The following is a 15172-nucleotide window of genomic DNA, read 5'->3' on the forward strand; positions in this document are numbered from 1 at the left end:
AGCAGCTGAAATTGGGGTAAATATGAAAGCTGGCAACTATGCAAACTTTATTTGAACTACATGTGCAAGATGCAGCTCTAACCAAGCTTAGCATGGTACATGCTAAACAGGTTACAATTGCTTCAGGTGATCAGTGTATGGGGACTAACAGTTCTAAGTTCAATGGGAAGTGCAGCATTTTTGGCAAACATTTCAGCAATTTACTGGATCAAAAAGAAACAGAACATTGAGATGTGAAATTTTATTCGCTTCATTTGTAAATCAATTTGTGCTTTTCCCTTCCCTAAAACAGCAAACTCCAGAAAAGTTACAGGTCTCATTTCTGGACAATACAAAGCAGTGTTCTTCAGTGGAGTGAAGGGGCTGTACATTAAATTGGGTAGGGTGGGCAAGGGGAGACTGAGGAAAGAAAATGAAAGCATTTCAGCCACATAACAGAAAAGGCACACAAAATAAACTTCTCTCATCAGTTAATGAGCACCAGAGGCAATACATGGTCTGTACTGGTGCTATGGGGGCTAGCATCCCCTACTGGTAAGCAACTGTCAGATTCCAGAGTCCTCAGCCACTAGTTTCAAAAAGAAAGTTACTGAAATCAAGCCCCACTCTCCCTTTGTGGACATTAGAGTCAAGTTGGGAAGGCTTCCCACTGAAGGCCTTCAGTTCCCAGCCCAACAGCAATATAAACCTGATCTGGTCTGACCTAGTTTTTCCAACAAAAAAAATGTACATACAGGGTCTTTTTGCCTTTTCCTGCTCCCAGTATTAAAATGAATCTAGTATATACACACATATAACACTCCCAGTACAGCGATGCCTGCTTAGTTCCTATCTACTGGTCACTGCCAACAGACCGCAGGAACCATGTAGTGCATTGGAAATTAAAATTCCCTCAAAAGTTGTTCATGCTGCAAATTCCACAAACAAAAAAAAACTTACAAAATATATTTCAGCAAAACTGGAGTACAGGAGTCATTGCATTCATCCATCCAGCAGCATTTTATATACACAGTCATAGTCAGCCACTGCAGGTGCTTATGTACAGATGTAAGCAGTGTTATTTTACACAAGTTCCTGTACACAAGTGTCTATACAATTCTCATGGTGGCTTTTAATGTTCGTAAAATCCCCCCTTTCTGGCTGCATTTTCCTTGGAACATTAAGAGCTCAACTGGATTCTTTCCAGAAGTATCCAATGTTTAATGCAGGCACTTGTCCCACAGACACAGACCTCTGGCAACCTGACTGGTACCATTTAGTTACAATCCCCAGGTGGTGGCGCTCCCAAGTAACTTTGTCCCCACGGTCAGTAGAGAAGTCAAAACAGGGGCCAAGAAACACAGGTGACAAAAAAAAAATCCATATTTAGGACACTCCCCCTGTATTTGGATGCCTGCAGGTACATTACTAAAACACTCTCCAAATATCATGTTCTGTATTGCCACACTGCTATTGATGGAGCTCAAGTTCATCCACACTGATCACTTTGCTGGGCATAGATGGTAATGGCTGCTGAAGAACATCATTGCCAAACCACTTGGAGAGATTAACAGGGGACCCACTTCTCTGATGGAGAGGCCTCAGAGTAGAATTCTGCTGGTTCAGGTGCAGGTGGGCTGCATGTGCTTGGCCAGCTACACTGGGAGACTGCAGCACTGCAAGAGAAGAGAAAGAGTTAGACTTACAAAATAAAAAAATTTCACAGGAGCAAATTTACCTTTCTACATTGTTTTAATTGATAGGTTAATTTCAGTGAGTCCCTAAAACAGTCCCTTTAGAAGTGACCTAAAAAGCCACTTCTCTGCATGTCAAGTGTTGTGCTTTTATAGCAGCGATAGGATGCATGTTCAGCACAGAGGTGGTACAAGAAAAAAAGTGTTAAAACCACTGTATTCCTCTGGTCATCAGCAGCAAGTTAAGTACCACCCTAGTGTAGTGTAAACATACACGCAGCTCGAGCAGATTACCCGAAACAGGCGAGAAAGCAACTTGATAAACTATCCAACCCAAGCTTCTCAATTTTCTCCAGCCTGCAGAGGCTAATTCAGTCTGTGACAAGTCAAATTAGCACATCTGATGGGATTAGTCCAAATTAGTTTCCATTTATTATGACAGCTTCAGAGTTTGTTCCTTCGCAAAAAAAAGTGACGACTTTCCCTGACCTAGGAGTGTTGGTATTCTGGAGTAAGAGGGTTTGAATAGATCACTGCATGCATCACTTGACTACTACTAAATCACTGATAGCAGTCAAGCAGCTGCAGCAGCTTTTCATCCTCGAGGCTTAGAACTTCAAAACATTTGTTTTGGTGAGGGGGGAAAAATTGCACAGCAGCAGGAAGAGATAAAAGATTGCAGTGGAACAAAGGTAGATCACAAGAGAACCGATAACAGACCAGCCCAAGACAGGTACAAAGTGTCTTCGGTCCTTGCCAGACCATTTCTTAGCTAACACCATCCCCCACCTCATCCACTTTTGTTGCAACAATTCATAATCTCAGCATTCTATTTGACCTCAAACTAAGCTTTTGATCCCATATCCTTTCCACCAGATGCACTGTACCTCCACTAACCACCACTGAATGTCATAAAAAGCCATCTGATTCACTAACACCCTTTAGGGAAGGAAATTTGCCATTACCACTTGGTCTGGCCCACATGGACTGCAGATCCACAGCATTGGCTGCCATGTGTAATGGCCCAGCAATCCACTCAACTCAAGGGCAACAAATATTGGCCTTGCCTGCAACACCCACATCCCACGAAATAAAACCATCTTCACCCCTGCTTTAGCTCTGTTGCTGAAAGCCTATTCCATGTTTTTTGAATTCTTTTGCAGTGCATGGGCAGTTTTGAGTGCACAGGCCTTTTTTTCTGCAAGCCTGTGCATGCATGAAAGCTAGGGACTGACATCTGCAAGGGAACTTTTGGGTTGCTGCATGGCTTATAGGGTGCATTTCTTTGGCCTCAAACAATTCAGTGCTCTCTTCACCAGCTTGCACCTTGCGTAAACTTTAACTCCTCCAAAACTTTGCTAGCCTTATCCTAACTCATACCCTATCAGAGTTTCACCTTTGGTGCCCAGTCCACCAATGGCTCAAATTTAAATGTAATCCTCATTTTCAAATCTGTCCATGGTCACATCCCTCCCCAACCCTCAGATCTGACTTCCTCCAATTCCGGCTGTAAAGGGCAACATTTAGGGCTGGATTGTGGTCAGCAGCATGCAGCAGCACCCACCCTAAAGAAAGCTGCCCACAAGATCAGCAATTTGTGGTGCAGTTTTTGCCTTTCCCAGTGGCACCTTACTTCTGGTAAGAAGTCAAAGGATGCCTTAGTGTGCAGCAGTAATGGTCAGCCAGCAGGTGAGGAGCCAATTGCAAACATCAAGATAAAGCATTTAACATCCTTTATTTTTAAATTTAATTTTTCAAATAGTGAAGCAAATAATTTGATTAAGATGGAAACAATAAACATGAATGTGGATTATGGAGAAAATAGTTCAAGGCCAATAATTTAACAGTAATTATAATCTTATTATAATAACAATATAATACATCATTTAGAATTATTCTCAACTTTTACAAAGGCTTTTTACAGTGAGACTAAGAGCCCATGGAAGTTATCAACTCAACTGATTTCCCATAGAATGAATTATGGAGGTTGGGAGAGAAGGGTGCCTTGACAGCAGAGTCTGGAAAAACATGAAAATCCAGAAGTTATTCTGCAAATATGCAGGCTCCAGATGTTACTGTTGGTTTCAGTGGTGTAATGACAGCAACCAATTTTGTTATTACCACAGTACCCAGGCGCTCAACAGTGAATGTTGAATGAGATTATTCATCACATGGGAATTGGCCTGAGCCACAACCACTGCAGAGTCCAAATGCATATTCTTTAAGCCTGGACAGGCAGGCTCTTTAACCAACTGAAGATTGCCCAGCTTGCCATCAACTCACATTCAATAGCAATTAAAAGTGGGAATCAGTTTGCCATCTCCTCCTGCCCCAACACCCCCATCTCCATCCAAGGCCTAAGGCATTGACATTGTTGCATTCTGACCGCAACACCGCCTACCACCCCACCCCTGAACCACCTACCTAAGCAAAGACCCAGGACTGATACAGAAATCAGTCATTGCAAACTTCAACACAGCTATGAGGTGAAGCTCCTATACACACAGTCTGCAGATGCTTAAACGAATACATGCACATCCAAGAAGCTTGAAGCGTCAAGTTATATGCAAACTGGACTCATTACCTTGTCTTATCATGGCCAGGTGCTGCAAAGGAGTTGCAGATGCCTGAATTTGTGTGGAGGAGAGTGTTGCTCGAGGATTTAGGAGAGGAAGTCCACTTGTTGGAAGAGGGTAGAAAGTCTGCCCAAGGAGGGTTGGAGGGATGCTCTGCAAATGAGACAGATCCACACCTGATGGAAACATACCTGCCAAGGTAGATTTAGAAGGCAAGTGGTTAAAAGTTTCAGATTTGCTAGTCACTGGGAAGCAGTTACATTCAGCATAGTTTACTTGAGACCTTAGCGGTTTTGTACAAAATCAGAATAGCAAGTTGCATTCAGACAGAGGTAAGTTGTTCATACCAACACTAAATGCCAGGGCACCATTAAGTAATTCTGATCCAGATTAATGCAAGTTCAACATGCTGCTGGGAATAACAGTTCACGCTGATGCACTTCACTGACTTAGCTCTCCAAACAACCTAGACCAGCTACCAGTTGGCTCAAGGAACCCAGGTGCCCTTTGGATGGCCAGTTTCACTATAAATTACAACACTTGCATGACTCAAACAAGAAATCAGCATCATTTTAGTAACCCTCACTAGTTACAAAACTACACAAACACTTCATTCTCATGCTCAAAAACTTTGTCACATTCCAGCTTGTTTTAAGTTTACTTGGGGCCACACCTATAATTCCTTCCCTTATTCAGAGATCTCATTCGTTCCGCCCCTCTGCTCTCATCAATTCAAAAGTGCAGGACTTTCAAAAAAAGCTTTGCATCCAGTTAGATCCAGATTGTAAATATTTACAAGGTCATGTTACTGATGCAATTGTACAGATCCAAAACATCTCAACAGGAAGCTCACCAGCAAGTCAGTCTGGCTGCCCAAAAGCTTTTTGATGTGCAAACTAAGATTTCACTACGGTAATTCTACAGTAAACATGTACAACCTGGTTACAAGCCTTCAAATTATTAAAGAATTCTGCATCTTGTGTAAGATGCAAAATCAACTTACAGACCACAAGTTGTGTTTAAAATTGCCATGTAAAGTGGATTTGAAAAAGCCAGCATTGCTCCCTGAAGCACTGTCAGATCTTTTTGCGCAAATGAATGAGAATAAAAGTTGTTAATTTCATTCTTAGCATTTACACCACTTGTGGACTCTGCATGAGTTGGAGCAAAGGCCAAAGCAGATCAAAGGGTTTTGACAAAACTTCCTGCAGCCTAAACTGAAATTACCAATGTTAACTCTCTTAGCACTCACTTTTTCCAAGACCCTATGCTTTGCTAACCACTCAATGTTCTGCCATCTTCATACATGCATCCCCAGGTCCCTCTGCTCCTGCACCCTCTTTATAACTGTGCTATTTAAGTCTATATATATTGCCTTTCTATATATCCCTTCTGCATCACCTCACTTATCAATTTTATCTGCCATTTGTCTGCCCATTCTGCTAGCCTATGTCATGTTGCAGACAATTTGTACCATCCCCTTTGTTTGCCACTCCAAGTTTGGTGGTATCAGCAAATTTTGAAATTCTATTGTATTCCAAGGTCCAAGTTCTTTATATATAGAAAAAAGAGCAGTAGCCCTGGCACTAACCCTTGGGGAACACCACTGCCCACCATCCTCCAGTCTGAAAAATAACCACTTAGTACAACTCACTGTTTTCAGTCTTTAAGCCAATTTTATATCCAATTGGACGCTGACATCATTTCATGAGCCTCAATTTTGATAACTTGCCTGTGGTATTTTGTCAAACGCTAAAATTCATACAATGTCCACTACATTCTCATCAACCTTCAGTTCAAAAAATTTAATTAGTCAATCACAATCTACCTACCTTTCAAAAATGTCCCAAGTTTTCAAAATCCTTGTATCTGGCCTGTAGTTGCTTGGACTGCCCTTACATCCTTCCCTGAATAAGGGGACCACATTGCCACCTTCCAATCCCCTGCACCTCCCCAAGATTGGATTATGACAAACCCTTCCACCATCTCCACCCCTATTGCCCTCAGCAACCTGGGATGCAAGCCATCCACACCAAGTGTCTTAGCTACTCTAAGCATTGCCAGCTTTTACAGTTCATGCTCTCCCTCAATTCTCACCCTATCCATTGCCTCTACCATATCAGATTCCTCTTCATTAGTAACCACAGTATTCATTAAGTATAGTGGGGGAGACAACAGAGCGGTGGTAAATGTCCAGGACCAGTAACCCAGATGCCCAGGCTAATGCTGCAGGCACACAGATTCAAATCCCACCATGGCAGCTAATGGGGTTTAAATTCAAATGACGAATAAATCTAGAATTCAAAGCCAGTCTCAGTTTCATGGTCACCATTACCATCATTAACTGTTGTAAAAACCCATCTGGTTCATTATGTCCTCAAGGGAAGGGAGACTGCCATCCAGACCCACAGCAATGTGGTTGACTATTAACTGCCTTCAGCAGCCTAACAAGCCTCTTAGTTGTACCAAACTGTTAAAGGTCAAACCAAGTTAACCGCAGCTGTTCAAGCTGCTCGCCACCACATAAGGGCAATTAAAGATGTGCAACAAATGCGATGAAAAAAGTTCTGGCCTTGACCTGTGCTTCTTGAGCTCACCCTCTGTCCCTATTAGACCCACTCCACCTCTTAAATGCTGGTAGATGATTTTTCGATCCCTTGAATGTTGACTGCCATTCTATACTACACTCATTCTCAGTCTTAATTTCCTCTTGACCTTCCCGCTCAACCCACTGCATTTAACCAGATTCTCATGTGAGGAATTCATCCGCCATGCATCATACACCTGCTTTTGTTTCAACATGACCTTCATCTCCCTTATCAACCAAGCAGCTCTGTTCTTGGCTCCCTACCTTTCACCCTTGGAATGGACCAAGCCTGTATCTGAAGCATCTCGTCCTTAAAGATCACCCATTGTTTTGTTAGCTTTTCCCGTTAGTGTTGGGTTCCATTTTACCCATAGTTCCCTTCTCAATCGCATTGACATTAGCTGTCTTCAATTTAGAAATGCTACTTTGACCTTCAGCATTACTAGTCTAAATCTCAATGATACACCTTTTACCCAAGTGTTCCTCCATAGACACTTGATCCACCTCATTTCCCAGCAGATCCAGCAATGTCTCTTTTCTAGTTGGGCAATAGAGTATTCTCACATACGAGGGGTCTTCAAGGGCTAATAGAGCCATTAAGACAAAGTTAGCAGCTCTGAACAATAGATTGTTCCCATCACCTTGCATTAGGGTCAGTTTTAATGAAGAGACTGATTTCTAATTCTGCAGAAACATTCTATTCAAACATCTTACATTAGGTACTGAGCAGCTACCTTCAATGTTTTCCATTGATTAGTTCAGACCCCAATATTTCCTACAAATATCTTTCATCCTAGTCAAGGATGGAGGACATGAAGAGAAAATCCTTGCATTGAATGTTTACCTAACCAAAAAAACTTTTACAGGAAAACTGTGTAGCTGTGATCAGAGACTAAAGTGGCAAGCTGCTCATTCACCTGTGTGAAGGAGTGCAGGATGTAACTGCTGTTGTGACATGCCTTGTGCCAGCATTCTCTGAACTACCCCAGGCGGCAGGTGAGGAGGAGACTGGCGGACAAGTGGTACATGTGACATGATAGGTACAGGACAAATAGGGCGAGGAAATGGAGATCCAGGAACTGGAGAGGCTCTGGTGGGAGTTTTCCTTCCTGTGGATCTGGGTCTGTAGTCTTGGTCTTTGGTGAAACGCATCTGGTTTAATTGGGGAGTCGTACAAGCGGATCTGTGGTAGGTTGACCTCGTCCCTCCAATAGGAGATGCCCCTCTGTCTGTGTTTTCTATCGGAGAGCCAGGAGAGAGATGATCTGCAGGAGAAGTCGAATGTTGAACATTAAACAGGCATAAACAAACAGTGGGAAACATTGAGAAGTGGTTCAAAATGTTCAAAAACATGTTCTATTTAAACATAGGATCCATCTATGACTTAGAGATAAGGACAATTAGACTAAAAGAGGCTTATAACATTGGGAAGAATAAATGGTGGCATGCCAGAGGGTTGAGAAGAGTTTTGGAAGCCAGCATGTAAATAGTAAGCAGGCACAAGGTAGGATGGGGCCCATTAGGGGCACAGGTGATAAACAATCAACAGGTGCAGGACAAGGCTAGAACACAAGAGTACTTTTATCATTGTTTAAAAGGAAGAGGGTGCTGGGAGGTAATAAATAGATGGACTAGAAAGGTTGGCAAGACTTGGTAAGTCACCTGGTCTGGATGACTTGGATCCCAGAACACTAATGGGAGTGAAGCTAGAAGGGCTTGCCATGATCTTCACTAGATACTGGGGAGGTGATAAGAGGATTAGAAAATGACAAATGCGCCACCCTTGTTCATGGAAGGTTGCCAGGACATTGCCAGCAATGCAGGCTGATCAGTTCAACATCAATGGTAAGGTTTTAGAAATAATCAAGGAAACATCAAAACTGGTGCATGGAGAAGCCAACATGGATTTGTGAAAAGGGAGGTAGCGGTGGACTAACCCAATTGAATTTATTGAAGTAGTGACAGAGAAGGCTGAAGGAACTGCCACAGATGTTGCCTTTGACAAAAGGATCACAAAAAAGTTGGTTAACAAAACTGAGCCTCATGGACTAGGAGGGTTAGCATCAGCTTGGATTAAAAATAAGGACGCAGGGCAGAAAACCAAGTCGTGGTAAATTGTTGTTCCCAGACTGGAGGACGGTGGACAGGGGTGTTCCAAGGACCAATGGTAGGAATACACAGTACATTGTCAAAATGTGCCAGTGATACCAAGTTTGTTTTTTTATTTGTTCATGGGATGAGGGCATCACTGGCTCAACCAGCATTTATTGCCCATCTCTAACTGCCCTTGTTCAGAGGGCATTTAAGACTCAATCGCTTGTGAAAAATAGGTCAGCTGGCAAAATGGGCAAATTAGTGGCAGATGGAATTCAACACGGTGAAAGGCAATGTATTTTGGCAGGATGGGTAGGGAAGAGACAAGATAGATTGAATAACATGGTTCTAAAGAGTGGGCAGAACAGAGGGAGCCAGGGATGCAAATGCATAGATCTTTCAAGGTGGTAGGATAGACAAAAAGTTAAAGCATATGGAATCTTGGGGAGGCTTCATAGATAGAGACAGTACAAAAGCAAGGAAGTTATGCTGAACCTTTATCAAGTTCTGGCTAGGCCCCAACTAGAGTATCTAATCCAGATCTAAGTTCCCACACTTTAGGATAGAAGACAGACTTCTTGGGAAGGTGAAGAGATTTACTAGAATCTTCCTGGGATGAAGGAAATTAGCTGCAAGGTTAGGTTGGAGATGCTATGGTCGTTCTCCCTGAAGTAAAGTAGATTGAGGAGAGATTTGATAAGATTTAGATAATGCAGATAATGAAGATCTGTTCCAATTAGTTGGTGGTACAAGGACTAGGTGACGGATTTAATGGAAGGATTGTTATGCAGAAGAACTGTTGTGCAGTGAGTGGTAATGACCTGGAATTCACTGCCTATGAGGATAGTGGAAGTGGAGGTAGAATGATTACAGAATGAAATTGATGGAAATAAATTTGCAGGGTCCAAGGGACACAAGTTGATTGACTGGTGAGTAACTGCTCTTAGGGAGGGTGTGGAAATTAGAAAAACAAAGATATACATAATTGTTAAATATTGATGAAAAGAAGCTTTTGGTCTTGCACTGATCAGGACACTTCACAAGAATACCAATAAGGGGAAAACAATTGATACTGTATGTGAAGAGTGCTGATTGGTTGGCAAGTGGACTCCGATTGGTAGAGGCATTGCCATGGAGAATGCACCAGTGATGGTGACTGACAGTTAACAGCCAAGCATTGTTGAAATTTAAACCAGGCAGCTTGACCCTGATTGGTCAAGACATCGCCCTGAGGAATGAGTCAGCAAATGGCTGTCACTTACTTTGTTTAGCTGAAACAGGCACAATGTACACGTCCTGTCTGCAAAGAATAGGTCCCTATGTATTAATAAATGTAGCTTCCAGTACACACAAATGTGCCACACTGAGCCCGACTGACAATCTTAAACTGAATGTCAGCATAATTCTTAGCACAGAGGATTATTAAGCAAATATTGTCCAATTGCAGAATCACATCTAATGTTGGACATGTATTTTGAGTTTCACAAGCATGGCTTTACCTGGCCCATTGCAAACAGCGGCTAGGATATTGTTTGATATGATCCACCAGTCTTTGGGATGTATGGCCTGCATACTTAGCATCACACTGACACTGAAATTCATGTACCACATTACTCATAGGCAGAACATCTTTTTGGCTTGACGGCAACATCCTGTTAGTGACAAATACCACTCAAGTTGTGACAGCATAGTCGCTATGTGAAACAGCTGGCTTCATCTGTTGCTCAAACTTTTGAGATACCTTGCCCTTCCAGAGTAATCTGAGGTAGACTGGGCACTTTTCAGGGCCGTAAGTGACGGTCTTAGGCTCGTTTGTGAGATTATACAGCGTAAAACAAATCACATCAGGATAACCATTATCCCACAGGATGTCTTTGATGTGCCCTATTTTAGCATCAAGCTTGCATGCTGAACAAATGGCTCAGGCCCTATTTACAAGGGTGCCGATAAGACCAATTTATAGCGTGTGGAACTGTAAGAATCCCAACGCATGTACTGACCAGTGTAGGTAGGCTTGCGGTAGACCGTAGTAGAGAACCCCCTGCAGATTTCTCAATTAGTACAGCAAGGAAGGGGAGTTCATTTGACTGCTCCATTTCAAAGGTGAATTTGAGTGCAGGATGGAGCCCATTAAGACATGTAAGGAAATTATTACATGCAGCTGTGGATTTAAATATAGCAAATGCATCATCCACATATCAGAAATATTAAGAGTAGGAGGTTAGGCATCATTCCATCAAAGACACGTTTCTCATGGAACCTAACAAAGATGTTTGCAAGAACTGGGTCTAGGGGAATCCCATGGCAACATTATCTATTTGGGCATACATGATGTCGTTAAAACTGAACTCAATTGCATGAGTTGCCAAGTTCATAGTTCAATGAATACTGATTCACAGAGTAGCGGCAGGTATAGGTCTCAATGATATAGTTCTCCAGCACAAATATCTATGGTTTCCAGAGGTGGAACATTGGTGAATAGGCTAGTAATGTCAATTGAACATGGGGACACAGCATTGCTATCGCTATGCAAGTCCTGTATGGCCTTCGGAAGTATGAAGGAGTCTTTCACCATATATGTGGAAAACTTGATCAAAACTGGTTGTAACAACACCCCCAACCATTTGGCCAATTCATATTGTGCAGAACCTGTGTCATAGATAAGATGGGGCGTAGAGGGACATTGTGTGTGTCTTGGGTAGCCCATAGATACACTGATGTAGTGAACCATGAGGACAAACTGTTATATATATCACCCGTAAGAGTGATGACCAACCACAAGTCCAGCAAGCTTTTAAGTTTATATTCAAGCAAGGCTGTCTGGTCATGTTGAATGGCACGTCCAATGGATATGAATTTGGACCCTTCAAGAATGGCGTGCATTCTGATATAGTCACTCTCGTTAAGGATGACTATTCCCATCCCTTTGTCAGGTTTACTGATGTGTATGTCTGGGTTTGTCTTAAGGCCTCGCAATGCTGCAAGACATTCGCGTTGTACGCGAAAGTCCGACAGGCTGTTCGGAATCCCACAACACGCATGCACTAGATCAGCTAGGCGCGCTTTCAACGATTCAGTATCTTCAGTAGACACGGGTTTGTGGCAGGATAGTTGGGAGTCTTTTCCCATACAGTACAAATTGTTTTCCCCCTTATCAGGACACTTCAAGAATGCCAATATAAGTACAAGACGAAAAACTTTGACATGTCTTTTTTCAAGCAATACTCTGTACTACCAAATGACTAATCGCAAAATAGCTAAGTGCATTAAGTATTAGTCAGATTTATCAGTACTAGTAAGGTCTATCACAGTTGAGCTTTCTTTTACTTGGCCTTAAAGTAAAATAAATTGAAGTTAATAAGTAAAACTAAAGTAAAATAAAGTTAACGTAAATGAAGTTAAGGCATGGAAGGGCAGTTCGGTCACATTAAATGAATGTCCTGTAATAAGTGGGAAGTCATGGATGTGAAGAAGAGTGTCCAAGATGACCACATGTACAGGGCATATCACCTGCTACAGAAACTTGAACTCCATGTTTCAGAGCTCGAGCAGCAGCTGGAGTCACCTTGGCACATCTGAGAGCTACATGGATAGCACATTCAGAGAGGGGAACACTAAGTTAGGAACATGGGTGACCACCAGGTAGTCCAAGAGAACCAGACAGGTAATGCAGGAGTCCCTGGGGTCCTGTTCACTAATTGGTTTTCCATTTTGGATACTGGTGAGGGTGTTGATTCCTTGGAGGAGTGCAGCCAGAGCCAGGTTTGTGGCACTATGGGCAGCTCAGCTGTACAAGAGGGGAGGGTGAGGGGAAGAGCGATGTGGATTCGTTAGTTAGGAGAACAGACAGAAGTTTGTGGCCATAGGTGAGATTTCAGGATGGCGTGTTGCCTTTCCAATGCCAGGGTCAAGGATGTCAGAGTGACTGCAGGATATTCTTCTGGGGGAGCGTGAACAGCCAGAGGGCGTGGTCCATGTTGGTACAAATAACTTAAGCGAGAAGGGGGTTGAGGTCCTGAAAGCAGATTTCAGGGGGCTAGGAAGGTTGAAAAGCAGGACCTCTAATGCAGTAATCGTAGGATGACTTCCAGTCTCACATGCTATTGCGTAGAAATAGGAGAATTGGGCAATTTAACACAGCTGGAAAACTGATATAGGTGCACGGCATCAGATTTCAGAGGCATGGAACTAGTTCTGGGACAGCTGGAACCTGTCCAAGATGGACAAGCTGCATCTTAACAGGACCAAGACCAACACCCTCACAGGGAGATTCGCTAGTGCTGTTGGGGAGGGTTTAAACTAGATTGGCAGGGGGGTGGGAACCTGAGAGGGAGCCAAGATACAGGAAAAGCAAAAATAGAGGACAGATGAAGCATGGGCAAGCACCAAAAGCAGAGTTAAAGGCACTATCTGAATGCATGTAGCATTTGCAAAACAGTTGATGATTTGAATGCACAAATGGAGGTAAATGGGTATGATTTAATTGCCATTGTGGAGACGTGGCTACAGGGTGACCAAGATTGGGAACTGAATATCCATGGATATTCAGCATTTAGGAGGGATAGGGAAAAAGGAAAAAGGAGGTGGGGTAGCACTCTTAAGCGATGAGATCAGTACATTGGTAAAAGAGAACCTTAGATCCAAGGATCATGATGTAGAATCAGTTTGGGGAGAGCTAAGAAACAGCAAGGGGCAGCAGGCATGGGTAGAAGCTGTTTATAGGCCACCAAACCAGTGGCAATGTTGGGCACAGTATAAATCAGGAAATGAGAGATGTAATGTGGGTACTAGAGTAATATGGGCGACATCAATTTACACAGACAGGTTAACCAAATCAGCACCAATGCTGTGGAGGATGAATTCCTGGAGTGAACACGAGATGGATTTCTGGAGCAGCACATTGAGGAGACAACTAGGGATCGGGTTATTTTGGATTTAGCGTTGTGTAATGAGAAAGGGCCAATTAATAACCTTGCTGTAAAGGAGCCTTTGGGAAATAGTGACCATAATAAGGTAAAATTTTTCATTAAGTTTGAATGTGATATATTTCATTCTGAAACTAGGGCCTTAAAATCTGAAGAAAGGAAAATCTGGAGAAAGGAAATTATGAAGGTATGAGGGGAAAATTGACTTGGCAGATTAGGAAAACAAATGACAGTAGACATGCAATGTCTAGTATTTAAAGAAATACTACAGGTCTACAACAGAAATACATTCCTCCAAGGCACAAACAGCTATGGGAAATTTAAATCAACTGTGGTTAACAAAATTAAATCAAAGCAAGCAGCTTTTAAGGATGCCAGGGAAAGATAAGCCCGAGGATTGAGAATAATTTAGAACCCAAAGGAGGACCAAGAAACCTGATTAAGGGAAAGGAGAATATGAACAAACTAGTGAGGAACAAAAGTGGACTGTAAAAGCTTCTTTAGATATGCAAAAGGGAAAAGATTGGCTAGTGGGCCCTCTGCAGGTGTGGACAGGAGAACTTATAGTGGAGAACAAGGAAATGGCAGGGAAGCTAAAACTTTGCATCCGTGTTCATGCAAGATGATACAGAAGATCTCCCCAAGGAACTAAAAGAAATGAGTATTAGTAAAGAGGTAGTACTTGAAAAGTTAACTAGATTGAAGGTTGATAAATCCCCTGGACCAGATGAGCTTCATCCCGGAGTGTTGAAAGAAGTGGCTAGAGAGATAGTGGATACATTGGTGGTTATCTTTCAAAATCCTATCAATTCTGGAAAGGTTCCTGCTGACTGGAAAGTAGCAGATTTAACCCCATTATTTAAGAAAGGAGGGAGAATGGAGAACTACATTCAGTAGTAGTTTGATGTCAGAGATGACTGTAGTAGGGAAAATGTTGGAATCCAAGGATGTGATAACTGGACATTTAGAAAAGACCAGTAAAATTGGGCAGAGTCAACATTGATTTATAAAAGGGAAATCATGTTTGACAAACTTGGTGTTTTTTTGAGATATCACTTGTAGCATAGATAAAGGAAAACCAGTGGATGTGGTGTATTTGGATTTTCAGAAGGCTTTTGATAAAGTCCCACACAGGAGGTGGTTAGTAAATAAAATTAGACCACATAGGATTGGGAAATATAGTATGGACTGAGAATTGGTTAATAGAAAGCAGAGTAAGAATAAACTGATCATTTCTCAGGATGTCAGGCAATTACTAATGGGTTACTGCAAGGATCAGTGTGAGGTCCACAGCTGTTCACAATCTAAATAAATGAT

General features: G+C 42.3%; 1 protein-coding gene across 1 annotated transcript in view; it reads right to left on the reverse strand.

Annotated features, from left to right (window-relative positions):
• Nucleotides 1-226: 226 nt before the first annotated feature.
• eif4enif1 (eukaryotic translation initiation factor 4E nuclear import factor 1) overlaps nt 227-15172 on the reverse strand; it is a 71795-nt gene continuing 56849 nt past the window's right edge. Inside the window, exons 16-18 of the mRNA XM_078553842.1 lie at nt 7754-8101; nt 4258-4440; nt 227-1655 (exon numbers count right to left, since the gene is read on the reverse strand). Coding sequence (XP_078409968.1) covers nt 1450-1655; nt 4258-4440; nt 7754-8101 — 737 coding nt within the window. The 3' untranslated portion in view covers nt 227-1449. The remainder of the gene's footprint in view (nt 1656-4257; nt 4441-7753; nt 8102-15172) is intronic.

The sequence above is a fragment of the Cetorhinus maximus genome, chromosome 12 (genome assembly GCF_964194155.1).
Source record: "Cetorhinus maximus chromosome 12, sCetMax3.hap1.1, whole genome shotgun sequence".
Taxonomy (NCBI): Eukaryota; Metazoa; Chordata; class Chondrichthyes; order Lamniformes; family Cetorhinidae; genus Cetorhinus; species Cetorhinus maximus.